Genomic DNA, 21,586 nt, shown 5'->3' on the forward strand with positions numbered 1-21,586 from the left:
AAACCATAAAATTTCTGTATGTTTTATACACTTTAAATAAATGTTAATAATATAATAAATAAATAATAATATAAAATAATTTTTCAGACTTTTATAATAGAGACTTGGTTTAAAAATGAGACATTTTGTGACAAGCTTTTTAAATTCAAATCCAAAACGTCTAAGCAAATGTTCACACTAATAACGCTTTCGTTTTGACCACGTTTTGTTGGCGTCTGGCGGTTTTTTTGGTACAACTGGTAGCGGGCGCTCAGGAACGCGAGAAGGCCAGAACAAGCAGTGGAAAGCTTCCCAACAGCTTGGCTCACATCCACCACTCTCAGCCACAGCCACAGCCACAGCCACAACATCCACTTCCACCTTCATGTATAGTATGCCATATAGCCTCGCTCTCGGAACCCACACACTCCCGCAGGGGCGGAACTTGAGATTGTCAAGGGCTGGGCAAATATTCGTTGCTTGCTGGCATTTGGACCAGGCCAACAGCGGTGGCAGTAGCGCAGCGAAAGCTCGCCTGTAAACTGAAAAGTTTTTTGTTTGCCCGCCAAGCACTTTGTTTTCTTTTCCCTGGGCTTTATTGTGCGCCGTTAGAGGCATAAATCACCGATGAGGGGCCAAAATGTGCAGGTTTACAGGTTGACTCGCCGCTCGTACGCAAAAAGCACATTACCAGAATGGCAATCGCAATCGCAATAGCGAAATGGCCATGGCCATGGCAATGGCCAATAGCGAAATCAAAGAATAAAGTCACGCAATTTCAATTACAAATAAACGCACAGCCAGAGAAATGGCCAATGAGAGGGGCTCCTGATGCTGGCCGCACATGTATCCATGGCATATGGCCAGAGGTATAGCTGGAGCTATAGTAATAATAATAATAATGAAATTGTGATAAGCTGCGCGCCACAAATTGCACGCGAGCGAGACGGGGAGACAATAATTTAAACCGTTAAGCGCAAGATGGGGCATCAAATGCAGCCGCCCAGAGGTGGACACGTGACACGATAGGGGTTAAGGATAATACCTGGATCGGTTTTTAAAAATATTTTATGGTATTTTAAAGATTGCCAGAAAGTAGTTTGCTTTGAAAGTAAGGCTGGAAAATTAAAATAGTCTATGTTTCTAGATATCTCATAATTTATGATACATGTCTTTACCAATTTTGAGTTTTTTTTTAGTTAAACAATGGTAACATCGTTAATTACTTTCTTTTACCAAAACGAATCATAAGATAAAAAATACAAGGCTATACGTTTACCATATTTTTCTTTACTTGAATATTGCTATCTATTCTTTAACAAACAAAATCCCATTTTTTTCGACCAAATTAGTATAAAGCCTAGGTTTCCTGGCCTAAACCTTTAATAGTAAAGAGCACGAATACCTTCTTTTCGAGGTGCCATGTGAAGCTCATGCTGAAGACGTCGTCATTCTGGCTGGCTTGAGTCTTCGCCTATCGGATGTCTGGCCGCATTTAGCGCAGGCTCTGCTCTTGGTGGCCAACAACATTAGGCCCGGGCTGCGCTTCGGTGTTGGCCCGGTGCCAATTAATATTCGCATGATCAAATGGTTAACGCATTTAGCCGTATAAGAAACCAACAAGACATCGCGCCGCTCCGCAAACCGGCTCACATTAAATTCGCATTTACGCGTTAGCCTTTGTGTAACTGATCGAGGCTTTCCCCTCCGGCCAATCCTCGCCTTCTGCCTGGACTCCAGTTGCCGTGGCCTGTGGGAAAGTGGGCCTTAATTGACATCACGAGGCGTCCAAATTGCCGCCTGACCCCGCAGCAGAGTTAAACAACTTGTGGCCTCAGTTAATTATGTATTTATTTAGTATTTTCCTTCGTTTTCCACTCTTTGCTCATTCTTCTCTTTTCTATTCTTTGGATAAACACTTAAAAATTTTGAATTTGCGTTGTCACAACTTTGCAATCTGCATGCCTTCTATATATATGGGATTTATTAAATTTCATTAGTTATGGGCTAGGCTGGTTGAGTACGACTTTTGTATATATAGTTTAATAAAATTGATTTATTTTCCGTGTGCGTGTCTATGGCATAACAAACTGCTGCCCAGAGAAAATGGATTAAGATGAGTTTTATTCGTAATTATCTTCGATTTTGTATTGAGTAGGTAGGTACTTAATGGAATCTGTTGTACCACAAGCAGGCTAACATTTAAAGCGTTCGCGTACATCGATAGAGAAGGGTCGAGAAAACGCCTCTTTAAGGTCTAAAATTTAAGATAATACACTACGTAAACCAAGTCAAACTGAAAGGCTATAACAACAAGGCCTGGCCTTAAACGAAAAACATTTTACAATCGAATAAATGCAAGTACACAGTTGATTTGATAAATGCTTACATAACAACTAAGGGACTAGTTAAAAGTTTTTCCTCTGAAATATTCGTAAAGTATTCTCAAAAAACATAGTAAAAAACGTCAATACACTTTTACGATTTTGTAAGCATTCACTTGCTTATAACTTGTTGCGTTGTCTGTCCTTTGATTTCATTCGATTCGCTTAAATATTCAATTAAAAATTATATAACAACACGCATACATATCAATATTAGAGTTAGTCGTATGTATATATGTATAATATATAGTAAATGTGATTAGCCAATGGGTTATAGATCTTCACGAATGCGGGATATGATTTTGCATTGCTCTTTTTACTCAATTCAATTCTCTGCCTTTAGCATTCAACATTAATAAAATTGTTTAATAAGCCAATATATTTTTAATTTCTTCGCTCGTACGCCAAACATGATTTTCGCCTCATTTGTTTATCTCCTCTTAAAATTTGCTAAAACATTTTCATTTACTATTGTTTTATATCTTGATTTGCTTATACTTGTTACCACATAAATGCAATACCTCAATATGTTTGTTTTTTGGAATAGGGATGCAATTGTTACCCCTGAAAAATGGTCTAATGATAATTGCTCTTTGCAAAATGATCTAATTATAAAGTCGATTGCAAAGGAAAGCTTTCTGTTGTATCTGGAAGTTGTGTAGCTCTAATAAAGCCTTCATATTTGTTTGGTGCATTTCTCTTAAATGGAAAAAAATTGTGCCTTTTGTTGATTGTGAGTCTTTTTGTTCGTTCCGTTTGTAGTTTGTTCTTTGTTCTTTGGCCATATGAATAGTTAAATAATTAGAAAAAAACCCCCCTTCCCGCTGGTATAAAAGTCAAATGCGCAAGGACTACAAACTACTAGTTGCCATACAAAAAATCCCTCTAACTACAACTTGAACAGAGCCCCATAGTTGGTGAGGCAAAATAGTTTGGCGCATAGGCTGCGACTCCGACTGTGACTGCGACTGCGACTGTGACTGCGACTGAGACTGTGACCTGGCCTGAGTGGTGCCGCTGGTGTCGGCGGTGTTTGCTTTCCTGGGGCCAGGTCCTGGCTCTATTTCCCGCCACAGTACTCGCCCTGCAGCATTCCATTGTCCAGGAGCAGGGCCGGCGTTGTGGAGATGCCATCGCGCAGGGCCAGTTGATAGGCCACCTCAAAGGCCTGTCCCAGAGTCAGGATAATCTCGCTGGCCAGATCCTGGCGAGGTAAAATATTATATAAAATTATATTTTTAATATTATAACATAAACTCACTGTGCTTTGGACCAGGAAAACATGGCAGTAGTGCAGGTCCTGCTCCTTGGTTATGTAGGCAAAGTGCCGCAGATCCTCCGAGTCCTGGCAGGCGCAGTTGATGTTCTGAATCTCGTGCTCGCAAATAGTGCGCTAAGAATCATACAAATTAGGTTTACCCTGGAAAAAAATACCCCATTCCAGATCTCTTACCTTACTGCTCACATCGTTGAACTCCACTCCACGATGGCTTATGGCCAGCGAGAGTGGTGACCCCGATTTGCCCTCACCTTCAGCTGAGGACTTCAGCTTTTGTATGGACTTCTTGGTGGACTCTGTGCCGCGTAGTTCTTTCACAACCGTTGAGCCGAGGTACTATTAAAGAAAAATGTTTATTTTATTTTTAAACTCATTATTTTTTATTTGAAATCTATTAAAAAAGATGTCAGCTTTGGAATCTCAAGAATTCGCGTTTTTTACGTAAAGAAAGAAATACTAAAGTATCTTGAAGAACCTTTTTAAAATTGTATTTTTTTCTTTCAGATGTAATTATACGATCAACTTACTTGAACCTCGTAATTAATGTGCTCATTGAGCAAGGTCTGCGCCGAGTGGCGCCATTCGGTGGTCCTTAGATTGGCCGGAAGACCCAGCAGTAGTTCCGAGGGAGCCCTAATTTGCAGAGCTGCTGTCTTTCTAGCTGGTGGAGCCGGTGGTGGTGGTGCAGGTCTTGGAAAAAAGAAAAAATATCCAGTTCAGAGAAGGTTGTTTTCTATATCAATAGATCATATCTTACCGACTCTTGCGATAACCCGTGATGGAATTGCGATGTTGCACTGGATTGGCGGGTATCCTCGGAGGAGCCTCCCTGACGGTTCCATTGCCATTCGTTGTCAGCTGATTGGTTTCGTTGTTCTCGCCCAGAGGCGTCTTCAGCGATTTGGAGTCAGTGTCGCGCATCTGGCGGATGTAGGCCAGGGATTGCAGGATGCGCCTCCGGTGGCCCAGCTTGTTGATCTCCAGCACCGTCTGCAGCTCCACATCCCACACCCCGCACACGCTCTCAATGGTGTTGTAGAGGTGCTTGCTGAAGAGAGAATATTTATGTATATCATTAAAAAAAAAAATTAACTTTCTGGTAAATATCATCTCTTTTTTTTAAATCTTTATTATTTAAATACTACTCACTTGAAGAACTCCAGGTACTCCGGCAGGGCAATGGAGTTGAGCCACTGCTGCAAGGTGGTCACTCCCGTCTGCTTGTTCTCCTGCTGCGTCTTGAGCGGCACCTGCTGCTGGAACTCCGCCGGCGGCAGACTCTGGACAAAACGCAGGAGTTTGGCTGCATCCCGTTCGGGTATATGCAATAGGGGAATATCGGGCTCCTCAAAGACATTGTGCTGGATAAGAAAACCACAAATCTAAGCTCCCATTTCATAAAATAAATCCTTATCTAAGGACTCACCACAAACTTGTAGTTATCATAGCCGTTCTCGAACAGCATCCTCTCCAGGTGAAGTAATCCTGCGGTGCGCAGGCGGTTGGCCAATTCCCTCCGCTCGTTGGGCACCTCCATGTCCTCAAAGTCCAGTTCGATGTCATGGGTGGGCGTGATGCTGGTGTTCAGGATGCCACTGCCAAAGTTCTCGATAATCTCGGAGATCTTCTTGCGAGCCTCCTCAGCATTAAAGGGACTTAAAAGATTGATGGAGTTCCTTGCTGCCGATTGGCCACTTCCGGGAGATTTTGCGGGTGATTTAGATGGGGACTTGCCAGAGGACTTGGTAGGAGACTTCGAGGGTGATCGTGGAGGCTTAATTGCCAACTCGCCGGAGGAATTCCCGTTGGCCTCCACTGGCTGATTGGTTGGCGTTGTTGGCGGCTTTACAAACTTGCGCTCCGGCACCGACGGCTTGATGGGAATGGGCGGACGCACTCTGGGCAGAGTTTGCTGTGGCTTGCCCTCCACTTCCTCCTGGATTTTCAGCTGTACCTCCGACTGCTCCTTGAGCTGCTGGGAGGCTCCCTTGAGCAGTCCTGCAAAGGGCACATCGCTGACAAACTCCTCCACGTAGTCCGTGGAGTGGGAGAGACTGTGATCGGAGCACGAGATGCTGGAGCTCAGGGATCCGGAGGAGGGCGCCGGACACCGAGGCACCACCGTCACCGTATCATCGTAATCATAGCCTGGGGTACTTAAAGTGGGCAGCAGTTTGGAGGGCGAGGAGCCAGTCTCGATCATCAGTTGCTGGGCTGCCTGTAGCTGGAGTAGAGCCGATCGACGCTTGTACTCCTGGCTAAGGGGTCGAATCCTCTCGTGGATGGTCCTCTCCGCTTGGCTGGAGCTCGGCGGAGGATGATCTGGAGTGGGCGGCTGCTTGTAGTGGGTGGGACTGCTGGGAATCTGCTGCTTGGCCTCGCAGTTTTCGTCGCCACCGTTGGATTTGGCTGCCGCATTTGCACCACTGAAAATATTTGAAATATCTTATTAATACCGGTTATTTATTATTTTTGGGGCTTTTTTCAATGTCATGTTGAGTGTTTAAGTTAAATTAAAGCCAAGTAAACAGGATATTGAATATTTTCTTTCATTCGTTATGGCTTACTTATAAATGTAAATAAAAAAATTGGATTTTTGCAATAACCTGCTTTAATTCCCCAAGAAACTCAAATAGTTGTATAGCAATTAGTCTTGGCTGGTTTAACGCTAATTTCATATTCCAGTTTAATTGAGTAGCATTTTCAATAAAAGTAAACTATACTTATTTAATTAAAGTTTGGCAACATGCTCTTTAAAAGCCGTAAAATAATTTGGGTCACCTAACCGAGTTTTATAATGGCGTCAAAATTACAATCATCATTAATGCTATATTACAGTTTTGTGTTTATGTGGAAGCTAGTTAAATCCACAACAAATTTTATGGAACTTAATTTACGTTTTTACTGCCACTACTAAACTGTTAGGCAATACGAAATGTTGGGAAAGAGATAGAAAATAACTATCTATCTATAGTGAGTCTCTTCTTAACTAGATTAAATAAAATAATTTAATTTATTAAAGCCTTTGCTTACCTGCTATTCCGATTGCGCTTAAGTTTTCGATTGGGGTTATACGACTTCAGAGTGGCATTTTCTGCAGACTTCAGCAGTTCTTTGGACAGCTTGGTGGTGGCACTGCGAGGAGCTGGAATGGGACGCTTCATGGAGTTGGTCGCCGGGGAATCGCCACTGGAATTGGGCACACTCGTCTCGCTGTTCAGTTCCGAGCTGCTGCACTGCCGGTCCAACATGTCATCTGCAAAGTGAGGTGTTAGCTGGATATGATGTGTAATCCTCTCCAGAACTTACTGCTCGAACTCAGGCTCAGTCCACCGGCTATGGCAGATCGTGTGCTCTGCCTGGCACTGGCATAGAGACGATCACTCCGCTGTCGTTCCCTCAGCTGGGTTTCATCGAAACTCATCCCGCCCACACTTCCGTGGCTCTGATGGGAGTAGGGACTGTCGCTTGGCGGCTGGCGGCGCACCTGGTTCTGACCATACCCATGGCTCTGACTTTGGCTCTGACTGGATGGCGAGCTGTAGCTGAACTGCTGGCCAGGACCGGCGTGTGTTGGTGAGACGGAAAGATTGCGTCTGGGTGGCTTCTTGGGTGGACCAGCCGGCGCAAAAGTACTCATCTGCATGGGCTGGCCTAGACCTCCAGTGGAGCATCGGGATCTTGGTGACACCGAAGCTGGCTCAAAGCTGCTCAGAGAGGAAGAGGGACTCACACTGTAGCCACCACCCATGTCACTAGAAAATTGTAATTGTTTAATATTTAAATACCCATTTATAAATTAATTTGTATACTTCTGACTGTGCAGTGGGGAGTGCGCATTGAGATCCTGGTAGAAACGATCCTCCGGCTGAAGGGCACTGTCCAGGGACTTTCCCCCGTTGTAGGGTCCACCATTTCCGGCACTCAAACGCTGTTTACTGTACCCGGATTGCTGCATGGAGTGCGAGTGGTTCAGCAAGTGGTTGTTGGAGTTGAAATGGTAGTGATTGCTGTGGGCCTGCTGCTGTTGCGAGTGGTGTTTGCCCTGGCCACGCCCGGAATTCGGTGGTCCCGGGTGCTGCCTGTAGATCACCTCGTCGCCCTCATCCGTGTCCATTTGGTTACGAAAGTCTGCGGGAAAAAAAATTAAAATTAAGAGGATGTTTAAAGGTCAATTCTTTAAAATATTAAATATTTTTATGGTAATACGGTAAGATTTTATTTTTATTATTTAAATAAAATTGAGTAAAAAATCGGATTTATTCGAATATATAGACAATGGCACTTTGCTATAAATATAAAAGCAGTCTCAGAGGTGAACACGCATTCTCATGTGGTTACTTAAGAGTTAATCAGACTTAAGATTCCAGCCCACTTCAAGACCTGTGGTTATCTCTGTCTGGCTTTGCATATATTATACCTATAAATTGTGTCAACTTTGTGTATATATTACTCTGCTTCGATAAACAGTGTTACTACACTTTACATAAATAAAGGGGATCAAAATTTGCGGTGAATTAAAATAAAAGTAATATAAAAATAAAGCGTGACTTAAGAATTAATGAATTTTATCGCTCAATTGCTAGCAGGCTGAGTAAAGTCGAAAAACAAGACGATGGAATGTTCTCTTTGTAATAATCTATGTTGGTTTGATAGATTTCCCTGAACACATATGACCCCTGAAAACACAAGATGGGCTTATCTGAAACTGTTTGCTTTTTGCCACTCTTCTGGTAAATGAGCGATATGAACGAGGGACCACATTGCGCATACGTACTGTTGATCACAGCCACAATGTGCTTGGTGACATGCGGGGGAAATTCGCGCAGTATATCCAGGGCAGTGCGTCCTTCGCTATCGGTGGCGGCCAAATCGATGCCAGCTTTCAGCAGGGTCCTGACCACACTCTCCTTTCCGCAGAGAGACGCCTCATGCAGGGCAGTTCCCGAGGGAGTAAGCAGATTCACACTTACTCCGGCGGACAAAAGGACCTCCACCACGCTTTTGTGGCCATTTCGACTGGCCAAGTGCAGACAGGTGTGCGGAAAGATGGCTCTGCTCGGCGATGCCGGCGACGAGGGCGACGGGGTGCCCCTTTCCACAGCCTCTGTGCCCAGATGGGCTATCAATTGCGGATGGGCACGTATCAGCATTTGCACCGCCTGCAGGCGGCCATATTGTGCGGCCAAGTCCAGAGGGGTTTCCCCGCGGACATTGCGCATATTGGGATCCGCATCATGGTGCAGCAGCAGGGCCAGGGCCCCCGTATGTCCATGCTGGGCGGCGCAGTGCAGCGGCGTCTCCCGATCCTTGGTCAGCAGATTGGCGCTGGCCGGTCGATAGGGATGCGTCAGCAGGAGCCGCACAATCTCCGTTTCCCCAGCCCAGGCGGCCAGATGGAGGGGTGAAGATCCCCGGGAGTCTGGAAGATTCGGTGAGGCCTCGTGAGCCAGCAGCAGACGCACTATATCCTCGTGGCCATTCAGGCAGGCATGATGCAGGGCCGAGGAGCCACCACTGTCCTGGAAGTTAACTCCAGTGCCGCGGCGTAAGCTGGCCAAAGGTCCTGCCCTTTTGGCCTTCTGCGTGAGAACCTTCTCGATGTGCGAGATGTTGCCATTGCGCGCCGCCTCCAGGAACTCCTGATCCTTGCCCATGGTCGGAAGAGGCTGCAGAGAAAAATATAGGTCCTATTAATACATAAATTTATACTATTATTATCGCTAGAGGTTTTGATTTATTTTTAATTTTTAATATTTTAGTTTCGCCAAAGGATTATACGTTAATAAAAATGTATCAATAATGTTTCTGATTACTTTGGGTATTGGTGAATTGATATTTTTTATATAATACTTAAGATTGTAAAATATAGAACCTATATATCCATTGAGGATTCGACTTTATGATGTCGTTGATTTACTATTTGAAGTAAAACATTACCCATAAGAAAACCACAGAGGTCTAGGAATATGTAAATATGTTTTTAGGAATTGGCATACTTTGACTTCCAATACTGGCCTATATATATTCTATATAATGGAAATGAAATACAACCATAATGACTTTTTTTGTACATAATAACTCCCCAGGAACTGCGCCCTTTTACGTTGTAGGACAATGTTTTCTTCCTGTGTGCTAATGGGTTCCCATTAATGGACTTCCCTGCACTCTTAATCGCTTTAAGACAGGCCCTAACCTCTGGATGGGGACACTGTCTTTCTGTCTGTCAGCCGGTCCGCTCTGAGTTGATTTGCTGCAAATGAATTATGACTGTCAAGTGTGCTTCATTAAAACGCCTTCGGCTTTGTGGCTTCGCAGGCCTTTGCGGGTCGCCTTTTCTCCTCTTAGCCCTAATGACTTTTAGCCCCTCTTTCCATTTAAGCCGACCACCCGGCCACCCATTCACGCGCAGCTCTCAATCGGCAGAGGGTTTTGCCATTAAAAAAATTGCACAATAAGATGGGTGGCTGGAGGAGCAGGCCGGTGGCTGTGGGTGCTACCAAGTGGGTGGGATTGGTGGGTCAGAGGGTGTCGAGTGGAGCTTTGCTCCTGATGAAGTGCTTCTCACGCTCTGGCATATATCTTCGAGTATCTGTGATATGTACGTGACGCATTCCACACGTAAACATGGGACAGAAATTTTACTCCGTGATATGACAGCAGTAAGCTCTACAAGATGCAGATAAAGCCAGTAATGTCTGGAGACGATGTGACAGTGAACACAAGTTGTAGGAATTCTGAGAGATACAAGAAATTAAATTGAGGAAATTATAATGTACTTCGTTGATTTCCTTAAGCATTAAATCTAAAAATTCCCGCTTGAGTAACTGAATTTCTGAATTAAAACAGTGGGGTAAACCGTTTGATTTAATCAAATTAACTTTTTTACAACCATTGAAACGTTCACTCATGAAATTCAAAAATAAATTACAGATATACGGAGTAATTCCCAGCCAGCAAAGTGTTCCTACAGTCACCGTACAAGTGTTTTCTATTTATATGTGGTTATTATAACAAGATTGACACGTCACTGTTTTTGCAATATGTGCAATATGAGGTGATAGAAATCAGTCACTTGTTGAATGATCAGTTATATAGGGGAAGTATTCCAGGGAATAGAGCCCATAGTCCAGGCTTTTCCCTATAAGATGATGAAGCACGTTGTAGGCGCCTAAAAGCAGGCTGCACTTTGCCTTTGAATGCTTCAATGAGATAAATACTCGACGGCAACAGATAATCACCTGCTTACACACACTCCCCCAGCGATTTTACACACACTCACACCGAGGCACACATCGTTTATCCTACTACATACTATAGAATTCAACAAAAGGTAGGTTAGGCACATCCTTGGGGTTAGGGAAAGGGCCTGGAGAGCTAGCCAGAGAGATAGAGAGCGAGCAACTCTCTCTTGGTGGCAAGGAGTGCGCCTGCTCTGCCGCGCCCACCACCAACTACTCCCAAAAACCCCCGCCCCCAAAAAGTCCCTAGCCCCCAGAGTCCTTAACCAAGCCCCCAGGAACCCCTTTCCCCCAAGCTATTCATAATTTTTCGCTTGCAAAACTCTGAGGCGTGTCAGCAGTAAGGCCAACAGCGGGACGGGGGCAAGGGGGCTTATTACTGGGGATGCGTTTAGGCCAGGCCCAAGGAAAGGCAAACGGAAATTGAGCCACATTATAAACGGCTTGACACCAGGGCGCAACAACAAGACAGAAGCCAGCATTGCCAATTGGCAGCGGCAGAGATTGTGCAGTTCCTAAGCCATAATTGGGTCAAAGGATGTTGACCCTAGTCTGCTGCCATAACTAGAAAACCAGCAAGCCATTTGTCTGGCAAATTGTATTTCCCGTCTTTCAGTTTACCCTCTGCATATAGAGTTGGTCGGGGCGGTTCGTTTAGTGCACTTAAAAGGCGTGTACTACCATATACACACACATTTGCCATAGCACAATTTTCGCTTTTACCTTTTCGCTAAAAAGTTTATTTGGGATGTCGTACGTAGATACTCGTAGATTCGAAGACTCTATATATATAGCACTTCCGTTGGTGGGCGGACTTTCTTCGTTGATTGAATAAAACTCATTTGATTCCGCTGCAATTTATGGGCCTCAGACGTCGTCGCCTCAACCTCGCACATCTTCTCTAGCACATTTTTCCCACCGCTTGAGATTCCCGATTTGGGACTCACAGTTTCCGTCTGCTATTCCGAGCTTGTATTTCTTTCTTTTTTTTTTAATTCCGATTTTGAACTCCGCCCGTCAGCGACTCTCGCGTGCGACTGACTCGGGGCCCCGGGGTCTCTGCGTTAGTTCCGTAAAATGTATTTCCCAGATACCCCTGCCATATAGCACTCTCTCCGCCGTGCGCCGTGCACTTTGCTCTTGTGCACTCTGTATTTCGTATCCGACGAAAGTTTTTCTCCGATTCGGATTTTGTCTCTGTTTATGAGCTGCCGCTGTACAAGCACAATACAATTTCAGCGCTTTCACTTGATTGTTTTGCTTCTCACAATGCGGGCGAATGAGCGAAGAAAATTTCGTTGAGCATTGAGTCTGAAAATAATATATATATTGAGTTATAGAGAGAGACAGTGCTGGGGAGAACAAATACGCTTTTGTTTGTTGTTTATCGGGGGCGATAATACGCTTTTGTTTACGTATTTTCATGTGCGAAACTGACAGACGCACTGTCAGTACAGAGGGTATCCGAAAGATACATTCTCGCGAGAGCACATTGTCTTATAAACAGGCAGTTGCAAGCCAGGAATGCAGTATATATGCAAGGGAACACGCCTTTAAATAAACAAAAAGTGTGTGTTCTGTCTTCGAGATGCAGCGGATTGAGTTACCGATCGGCGCGATCGGGTGATTAATGATCTGTGCAAGGAATGCCACCGACAAATGGCCGGCATGGATCTGGTTTGTATCTCTGGCAGATCTTGGGGCGCCGCAATTAGGTGCATTTACCCATGTGTAAACAGAGGCGATTAGATAAGTGGGACGGCGGTTCTCAAAACTTATCGTTAAGTACTTGCTTAAAACAAATGTTTATTTTTCATGACAAATCATAACTAACTGCAGTTTGTTATTGGATTATTTTTGCTCACCTAACTAACCGCAAAAAGGGTTGACTATCTGGTTTTTAAGCTAAAGTACTTGTATATTATTTTACAGGCATTGCGTACTAAAATTGTTTATCACAACTAACCAAACCAGTTTAGGTCATAAGGTAAATTTTCCACTAACCTTGGTGCAGTACTATATAATAAAAGAAATACAAAAAATTATATCAAATAAGGCTTTCTATTATGAAGTCTATAATATAAGCAAGCTTTGTTGTAATAAAAATCTATTAAAAAGTCTTTAAAGTTAAGGTAAATTCTACCAACCTTGGTTCAATATAATAAAATTTTTTATAAAAACTTTACTTTCAAATATTAAAATTTCTCTCCCTTGCTGAAGTCATTAATATTACATTTTAGAGTATTTCAATAGTTTCTCTTTTGCATAATTTCATGAACAAATGAACTATTTAATTGGCTGCCCCATTTGCCAGGCGAGCACTTTCCTCCACGGAAATGTGACCAGTTCCCACAGTTACAAGCTCATATTTCGCAGTACCCACGAAGTTCCCAAACTCAACTGAAATTTCTCACGTAGTCGTTACCCGGCTATCCGCCAGATAAAAAGAAACACAGTTGTAAGTACTCATGTAGTAAACAAAATATGAGTAACTTTTTGTGGAACCCCTTTCTCCGGCGCCCTTCAGCCCATCACTTGTTGTTGTTACTGAGCTTTCGCTGGCATTTCACTCGCTCTCCGACAAATCACGCATGCGCCCTGTTGAGCTTTCTTATCACACCTCTGTTGTGGGTCCAAGCTTTGGTCTGTGTTTGACTGACCAGAGCTTTCCCCATCAGCTGTTTTGATAAGAGACCGCACTTAACCCATTGGTAAACGTATCTGTTTTCATAATCTATAATAAATTTTTCTTATGTTACTATGAATTGTTGAATTCTTTTGAGTTCTAGTAGCGGAAGATTCTTATATCATTTATATTAAAGTTCTTTTTAGGGATCTTGTTTATCTTAATATGTAAGATAATATAACATATTTCTTCTTTAACAAACAGACCTACTTATTTTTTTAGTACAAGATTTTTAAAGCATTTTTACTAAAGTTATTTTTGTCATTTTTCAGGGATCCTTTTATACATACAGGCCTTGAACCGAATAGACCTACTTCTTTTGTAATGACAATTTCTGTTAACCAATCCTAATACAAATATTTTTAGTTTCTTGAATCACTTCCCATCATTGGTTCTGATAATAGCCCCCGCTTAACCCCTTGCTGACCGTGTTCTCCGTGACCGTTGTGCAATGTGACTGGGACATGAGTTATGACTATATATACTTACCTATGCGGCTCGCCCGACTGCCAACGTGACTCACTTGGTCAGCCCCGAAAAAAACCAACCTCCGTTTGGTGGGCGGACACATGCGGCGAGTTGTTGTGGCATGCCACATTCGCACACTGGCAAACAAACCGGGCCGCAAACAAATAAAATAGACAGACGACCAACACCTACGACTGGTCCGAACGACCCACCGCATGAGTTTTCATACTCAATTGCCGCAAATGCCACAAATATGTGTAATTGACTTGAAAATGCGCCAAGCAAATCAATCCGCACACAGTCGGTCCGTCGGCCGTCCGGTGTCCATTTTCGACCTCAAGTGCAGCGCGTGAACTCATTCTCATTCGCTGGCCAGCAGTGCGCCACGCTCCGTTCAGTTTACACTGGAAAAAAATCATTGAAACATTTTCAAAAAATGATAGAATTTTTTATAGATTTTTTGTTTAATTGTTAAAGGAAAATATGAAAACATGTTAAGGTTATAGTTTAATATCAGTCAGAGAATTGTAACATGTAAGTAAGGATATTTATTATATATTATTGGTAGAGCATATAATCTATTTCTCAATGTCTAGTTAAAGTTCAGGTTTGTGATCTATCGAAAAAAGTTAACCTTAAGTTATATGAATTGTTTGGAAAATCACATATATGTTTCCTTAATCTGGTGTTTGTTTTACGATTAATAATTTTAAAAAAGAAGAGTTTGGGAATCATCAATTTAACCTGACATTGAGAAATCCACAGTCAAAGTTATCTTTGTATGTAATTTATTTTATTAATAATGCTCATCATAGAAAGTTATGGTTTTATATTGAATGATACGTTTGAAACATTAAAGCATGAAAATTTATATATTATATATACTTCAATGATATATATTTTTCTCAGTGCACATCAGCCTGGGTCAGCTCCGCTCGCTTGCTGTGTGATTGATGAATGTTGCATATTTTGGACGCCGTTGGCTGCCACCATTGTGTGGCATTAATGAGACACCGGCCATTTGTTTTGCCATTTTTTAGCCATTGCTGGCTGACAATGAAACCGAACTCTGGTTGCCTTACAAATTGTGAACTGCCATCCCCCCTTCCCCATTTCGGATGCAAATACATATACTTTACATATATTATTACCCCTCGTTTCGAGTGGGGATCAGTTCAATAGTGGAAATCGTTACGTTTTATGGTTATGGTAACACATCGACTTCGTGGCAATTAGAGGCGCATTATGTGGGCTTTGAATATTTTCGGATCTTGGGATTTAGTGCCTGCGATAGAAGAGCAGAGTGCCAGCCAGGCTTTAGCGGAACTGTTTATTACCATAAATAATTGTCAACGCCAGCCGAGAAACGTCAACTGATATACGTACTGTCAGGCCCCGATCTCGGTTTTGGGTTTGGGTTTGGGTATGGGCCAGGGTTCGGGTTCGGGTTCGGGTTCGGGTTCGGTCTGGTATTCATTTCAGCTAACTGCACACTTGAAAGGCCCCGAGCCGCCGACCGATCTGCGATGACTACGCCGCACCCTGACGTCACATTTGTTTGGGTGGGTGCAGCAACTCCAGCAACTTATGACTGGATGGTGGTGCCACATAGTGTTCGTATCTATGCCCTGCATTGCTCGTAATAGAGTCATTAGAATGTTCGAAGTATGGTGCGCTTTCGAGGCGTTAATAGTTTAGTTCCGCTGCATTGAGCACTCGACTTGCGGTCGCTCAACTTCCGCATAGAACAAATTGGTTGGGAATTGGGCATTAGCCATGCACTAATATAGCTAATATAGCGCAACGCTTATCGGGCACATCGCCATGGGGTGGGGTCCGAAAAATAACAAATTATTAGTGCTCTTAGGTACAGCCTTTAAAAGCAATTCCTAAATCCGATTTGATTAGGATTAAACCAAAGATATTTTCAAACAAAAATATGTTTCCTGTATGGAAAGATAGATTTTATTGATACGATTTTGTTTTAGTTTATAAAAAAAAACACTAACTCATTAGTTTTTTTTGTTTATTTAGATTATGATTCTTTATTAATTTGTCTTATTTATTCCTTAATCTTCGGCATAATAGTCTATTGCCACAGTGGTTGGTTTCTTGAAAATCACTAGGCAAGCGGCGCGACAGGCTTGTTCGGTGGGAAATCGATTGGGATTCCCCCCGCATCCGCTGTAAAGGTATTCCATGCACCGATTGTTCATAAGGCTATAGCCAAAAACTCTGATGGACCTTTTGCACGTTCCGTAACTGGGCGTGAACAGACATCTCTCTGCAAATTATACAATATATCTGTCTAGCGATTGTGATATACGGATAATGCTTGTTACCCTGCCGAATTATGAAAGATCCTATCTTCGTTAAACGATTTATATTGATATCATTACGCGTTGCACTTCTTCCTATCGTCGATAGGCGTTTTTTATTGTTACCACGACGCGTTACACCTTTTCGAGTATCTACTTGGATTGGTAAAAAGAGTCCGCAAAGCAATGCGCAAAGGATGAGCTGAGACCACATGGCTTGGATTGCAGTCCTCAAATGTTATTTGGTTATAAGAGTACATCGCATTATGGTGAAACCAATTTGATTTGTAAGGAAATTAATTAGGTTATTTCTTTATTTTGCCAAGCGTATCAGTAGAGTTTACTTCTAAGGGTAAGTCAGTATTATAGTATCGTGAAGTCCCCCGTGGTATTTCCCAAATTCTAATCTAATCCCCACTAATCTTCCCATATAGGACCCTCAAAATGCCCCATAAATCACTGTTTATTTGCAGTGTAATGGCCGCATGGAAGGCGCTTCTGCTGATTGAAAACTAATTTCGTTCTCACAGAACGTCAGCCCAAAATTATGACGCTGAACCGCAGTGAACCGAGCCGAACTGATTGAAGTGCAGTTCAAATTGAAAGATTGAGTGCCCGGCCGGCCAGTCTGTTTGTCAGTCCGTCCAGCTGTCCAGGTGTCCATTGGGCGAGTGTATGTAGGTTTGTTTGTAAGGAAGGCTGGATGGCTGGATGGATGGCTGGCAAAGGGGCAGTCAGCCAGTGTCAGTCAGTCTGGTGGCAGACAAAATGTTGCTAACGATGCTGCTGGCTTTTGGGCCATAGCCATGGGTCCAGGTCTCCGCTGCTCCTCCGGCTATCTCGTGTCATTGTCGCACGACTCACGACGGTGATAAATAATCATCAGTCAGTCAGCGGAGCAGTCAAGTGCTCGCTGGCTCCTGCTTTTCCTCACTGCCTCTAATTAAGCAGCTCTGCGCTGCAATTGCTATTGCAATTGCACGTACTTGTAATTGCATAAAGGTTAACGGTATAGATTCAGATCCCTCGGACGAGGCCAAGCCCATCGATTCGGGATTACTATACCATACTATACTCAGGCACATGTACTTCTTCTGGTTATTATCGCCATCGCCGACTTGCCTGTTTTTGGTAGCGACTGATAGCACAACTTGGCAATGACATTTCAATGCATTTATGATGTTTATCTCATGGCCACGAGGAGGAGTTGGGAGCACTGCTATCCTAGAGATACTCTGCCAATGCCAATTGTCAAGTGGAAAGTGGAGGGCAGAGGAGAGCTCTCTCTTTCGCTGCACTGATTTAGATAAATTGCGCACGTTTTCTAAGGCAGGGCCGGGCCTTAAAGTCCGTTGTTGTTATCAAAACAACTTCATCAACGACTCATTGATCTTGCGGTCAGGTTCATTTCGTATATTTTCCGTTGGCCAGCCAGCGGCGGCTTAATTGGCCCAACGGTGATGGCCGTTTGATAGGCCCCCATAAGCAGTTTTTAATTAGGACCGGCCTTCTAACAAAGGATGCCGATTTCGTTGGCCGTTGGGCCAGCTGTTGTTGCAAAAAAGGCCCAGAAATCCGCGTTCATAACTCACTCAACGTGGCTTTGATTTATTTGGGGCATGGCCGAATTAGCATACAATTAGAGCAAATGCGCGGCGGCTTATGCAATTTATGAAATATTTATGCCGGCCCAGGGATATTTCCCTAGCATTATGCAAATTGTCGGAGGCAACAATGTAACGCTGCTATTCACATTAAAATTATCCATAAGCCAGCCTTCGATGGCCACATAAATATATAGTTTTCCCTCTTTTTTTTTGGTATTTTCTTTAGCTATTTATCTATTATTATTATTGTGTTTTTTTTTGGGAAAGTTTACTGCTACACAGCGGGCATTTTGGTGACCGTTAAATGCCATTAACCAGACGATGCCGCGGCATTGGCAGTGGCATTGTTGTTGACCGCTTGCCGCTCGGCGGCAGCCGCACAAGAAAATGAAGCAGGTGCGCAATTGTCAATTTTCCTGCTTGCTGGCCACCGAAGGATTGGCCACGGGATGGAGGGGCGGTGAGGCGGCGGCAGCCACAACAAAGAAAACAATCAATGCGATGGAAAACTAAATACATTTCAGGGATATGCCGAAGATCTAATGCCCTTGCAACATTTAAAGCCAGCTTTAACCTTAGGTTAAGGTAACCTCGTCATTGATTTACTATTTTTCCATCCCTACATCAATTAAAAATGTCTTGTCTGTCCTCCAAGTATACATTTTTTCTACATCTTTAAAGATAATATCACAGATAAAAGAAAACCACTTAAACCTATTCTCTAAATCGGCCATAAAGAATTAAAGAAATGTAAAGAATGCATAATGTATAGAATCTCTTTATTAGTATTATTAAGATTTTTTTTTTATAAATTCTAGTTCCAGTAAGCCCAAATATTATTTTTGAATAAATATAGAAAGTGCTAAGTACTTAAGCGTATATCTAACTATTTAAATACTAAATTAGAGTTCCAATAATCCTTGGGTATTTTCAGCAATAGGATAGTATAGGGTTTAACATTAGATCCTATCATATCATGTGATATCATATACTGTACCATTTCATACTATATAATATTATGCTATGTCATATCATACTAAATTATATCATATTGTATCCAAAGTTATAAATGGTCTTATAGAAAAAATGTTTTAATGAAGTACCTACACTACTTTTCTAGGAAGGATAAATAGTAAATACAAGGCAAAGTAAAGCCTAATATCGCAGTACCCCTTTTTCTACTAGGGTATTTGGCCAACTTGGTTTGTCTCATTTTTTGTATATTTTCTACACAGTTTTTCTTTTTATCAGTTGCATATCGGTTGACGCAGACATAGTAAGTAGCTTTGGTTGCTGCTTTTCCTGCTGCTGCTTTTGCTGGTGGCGCGGCAGCCGGCTGTGATTATTATGATTGTCCAGTGAAGCATGGAGGATGGCTGTTGTGGAGCTATGTCGATGGGGTAGCCGGCTTTGGGGTATTGTCATGATTTATGGCCTTTTCCTAGAGAGCCATCGGTGGGAGCGAGCGAGAGATCTGCTGCTTGGCGCTTGTTCTACGATCTTTTGCTGGGAGATATCTCTATATATGCGCCTCACATGTGTCCAACCTGTGCTGGCCGACCAATAATAATAATAATAATTTGCTTGATTTATGATTCGGTTTTGTGACACCAATTTGGCATGTGCCCCCCAGACCAAACGGTGTCACCTCGGGGGATGCAGATTCATCTGCACAAAAAGAGAAACAAAAAACCCGGTAAAATGGGGTTTTTCTTTCCCCTCAAAACCGAAAGCCTCATGGTAAGCTTAACAGATCTATAAGAAATTGGTCATATTTAAGCTGTCATTGGTGTGTGATATCCCATCGGCGGCAATCTGGTTAATTATGGACAAATTCTTTCATTATAAACAAAGGTAAAAAACGCGCTTAAGTCGCCGCTTATTGTCGGCTTTCTATGTCAACATTTCAGGGGGATCTCGAAAAGCTGGCAAAAAGCCGGGCCAAACGCACATACATGTGCCATAAAAATATCAAATATAATTGCGTGTGTCGTGCCACTTGAGAAGCTGTCGCTGTTCCTAAGCGCTCTTTTCACAATGCTCGTTATCGCAATGTCACCGATAAATTCCAATTCCCCAGCCCGTAATTTATGTTGACGCAGGCTTATGACGCAAATCGAGAAATGTTAGCATTTCTGAAGGGGATTGGGCTCCATCGGATCTCCTCGGCCTGCGGCCGGCAAATCGACAAATCTATTCGGTTCCCAGTGCCTTGCACTTGGCATTAGCATTGGACTCGACTAATTTCCGCTGCATGCTAATTAAAAATGCCTCTGGCAATTCGGTCGCCACATGACTCCGGGCAATTTGCACGGCCGCCGCATCGATGGCGGTTTTCCATCTACGAGGAGGCCAGGGAAGCAAGTGGCTGCACTGGAAGAAAAGTATGAAAGCAGGTATGTCATTCCTCAGGTGCTTATATATATATTTTTAAAACTGCTTACAAATCCGCACTCTCTCTTTTATAAAAAAACCTAAAAAATGGATTATAGTTTTAGTTAGCTTAAACAGATTATTACACAGAACCTTTAAAGGATCGTCAGGATGGTAAGAATAATGCCATCATTTAGGTATCGGATATAAATTTTTTGTTGACTTACAGTACTTTTTATCAACTTAAGCATTTGCGGTCTCTTCAAAACCGATACATATAATTGCTAGATTAAGTACTTTTGGCTTCTCCATTACATATTCCTATTATCCACAAGTATATTTGTATTTAAATTCTAGTAGACCATATGAGCACTTTGAAAACCAAATGACTTGGGGGCTTGTGACACTCTGTGTTCGCGATTTACTTTACAACCGAGCTGAAAGTGATGGGGGTTTGTTTCTCTGAGTGGGCTGGTTCTAGGAAGGCACATGCTCTGGAGCTGTCCCCAGGCGCAGACCATTTCGTTATGGTTTAAATGAGCAATTTAACAAGCAGACAGCACCGGCTGCCCTGCCACATAATGCGGCAAATGCTGCTGTTGCTGCTGCAGTCGCTGCTGCTGCTCCATGTGGAGTAAGAGATCAAAGATAGAAATCTCGGCAAGAAGCGGCAGACAGTGGCAGGCTGGCTGGGCCGAGCTGAGCTGGCGGCTGCATCGGTTAGGGTTATTGCTTGTTGTTGTCGTCGACTTAATAGCGGCGCTTGCCCCTTGTTGCTGCTGCTATTGCCGCTGCTGTTGCCGCTGCTGTTGCTGCACTTGAAATTGAATCTGAGGGAAAATCGTGCACATTCTGAGGCGACACCGAGATGCGGAAACGGCAGCACAACAAGCACAGAAGCCGTTAGTTAAACTGCCGCTGCTGCCGGCGGAAAAGCGGCCAGCGTCCAAGTGCAGCTGCAATCCCGATTCAGTTGCAGTTGCAGTTGCAGTTGCAGCATGGCCGTACTTCGTCCCTTCGTCCAGCTGGCTGTCATAAAAGCTGGCCGGTATATTTTTGAGGCATATTAATTATTTCTTTTTTTTTCTCCTGCCTGTTTCGGTCTTTTGTTGTCGCTGTTGTCGATGTTGTTGCCGCCGTGTTGCTGGTGTTGTTGCTCGTGAGGATGTGCTTGGGCTGGGCCCGCAGCTGCCCGCCAGCGATTTTTGACAGAGATTTTTTTTTTGGTTTGTGCTGGCCCGAATCGTGGTT

General features: G+C 43.2%; 1 protein-coding gene and 1 long non-coding RNA gene across 2 annotated transcripts; both read right to left on the reverse strand.

Moving 5' to 3' along the window:
• Positions 1-1,812: 1,812 nt before the first annotated feature.
• LOC108024725 (ankyrin repeat and SAM domain-containing protein 1A) lies at positions 1,813-12,050 on the reverse strand. The gene is made up of 12 exons (XM_017094819.3): positions 11,607-12,050; positions 8,420-9,311; positions 7,455-7,773; positions 6,952-7,397; positions 6,676-6,898; positions 5,069-6,068; positions 4,792-5,003; positions 4,400-4,690; positions 4,170-4,332; positions 3,817-3,978; positions 3,625-3,756; positions 1,813-3,567 (listed from the first exon to the last, which is right to left on the reverse strand). The coding sequence occupies exons 2-12, from the start codon at positions 9,297-9,299 to the stop codon at positions 3,424-3,426; spliced, it is 3,972 nt and encodes a 1,323-aa protein (XP_016950308.1). The 5' UTR covers positions 9,300-9,311; positions 11,607-12,050; the 3' UTR covers positions 1,813-3,423.
• A 3,999-nt stretch (positions 12,051-16,049) lies between these two features.
• LOC127011553 (uncharacterized) lies at positions 16,050-16,577 on the reverse strand. Its single transcript, XR_007764582.1, has 2 exons — positions 16,380-16,577; positions 16,050-16,321 (listed from the first exon to the last, which is right to left on the reverse strand). It is a non-coding gene; the product is annotated as an uncharacterized LOC127011553 (long non-coding RNA).
• Between the last annotated feature and the right edge of the window lie 5,009 nt (positions 16,578-21,586).

This window comes from Drosophila biarmipes, chromosome 3R (genome assembly GCF_025231255.1).
Source record: "Drosophila biarmipes strain raj3 chromosome 3R, RU_DBia_V1.1, whole genome shotgun sequence".
Lineage (NCBI taxonomy): Eukaryota > Metazoa > Arthropoda > Insecta > Diptera > Drosophilidae > Drosophila > Drosophila biarmipes.

Bases quoted from the DNA above. Each gene is read 5' to 3' on its own strand.
- LOC108024725 (XM_017094819.3), bottom strand. From the start codon at position 9,299: ATGGGCAAGGATCAGGAGTTCCTGGAGGCGGCGCGCAATGGCAACATC. The intron at 4,333-4,399 runs GTAAGATATGAT...CTTTTTTCCAAG, and splicing joins ACGGGTTATCGCAAGAGTCG to ACCTGCACCACCACCACCGG. The intron at 3,568-3,624 runs GTGAGTTTATGT...TTACCTCGCCAG, and splicing joins TTTTCCTGGTCCAAAGCACA to GATCTGGCCAGCGAGATTAT.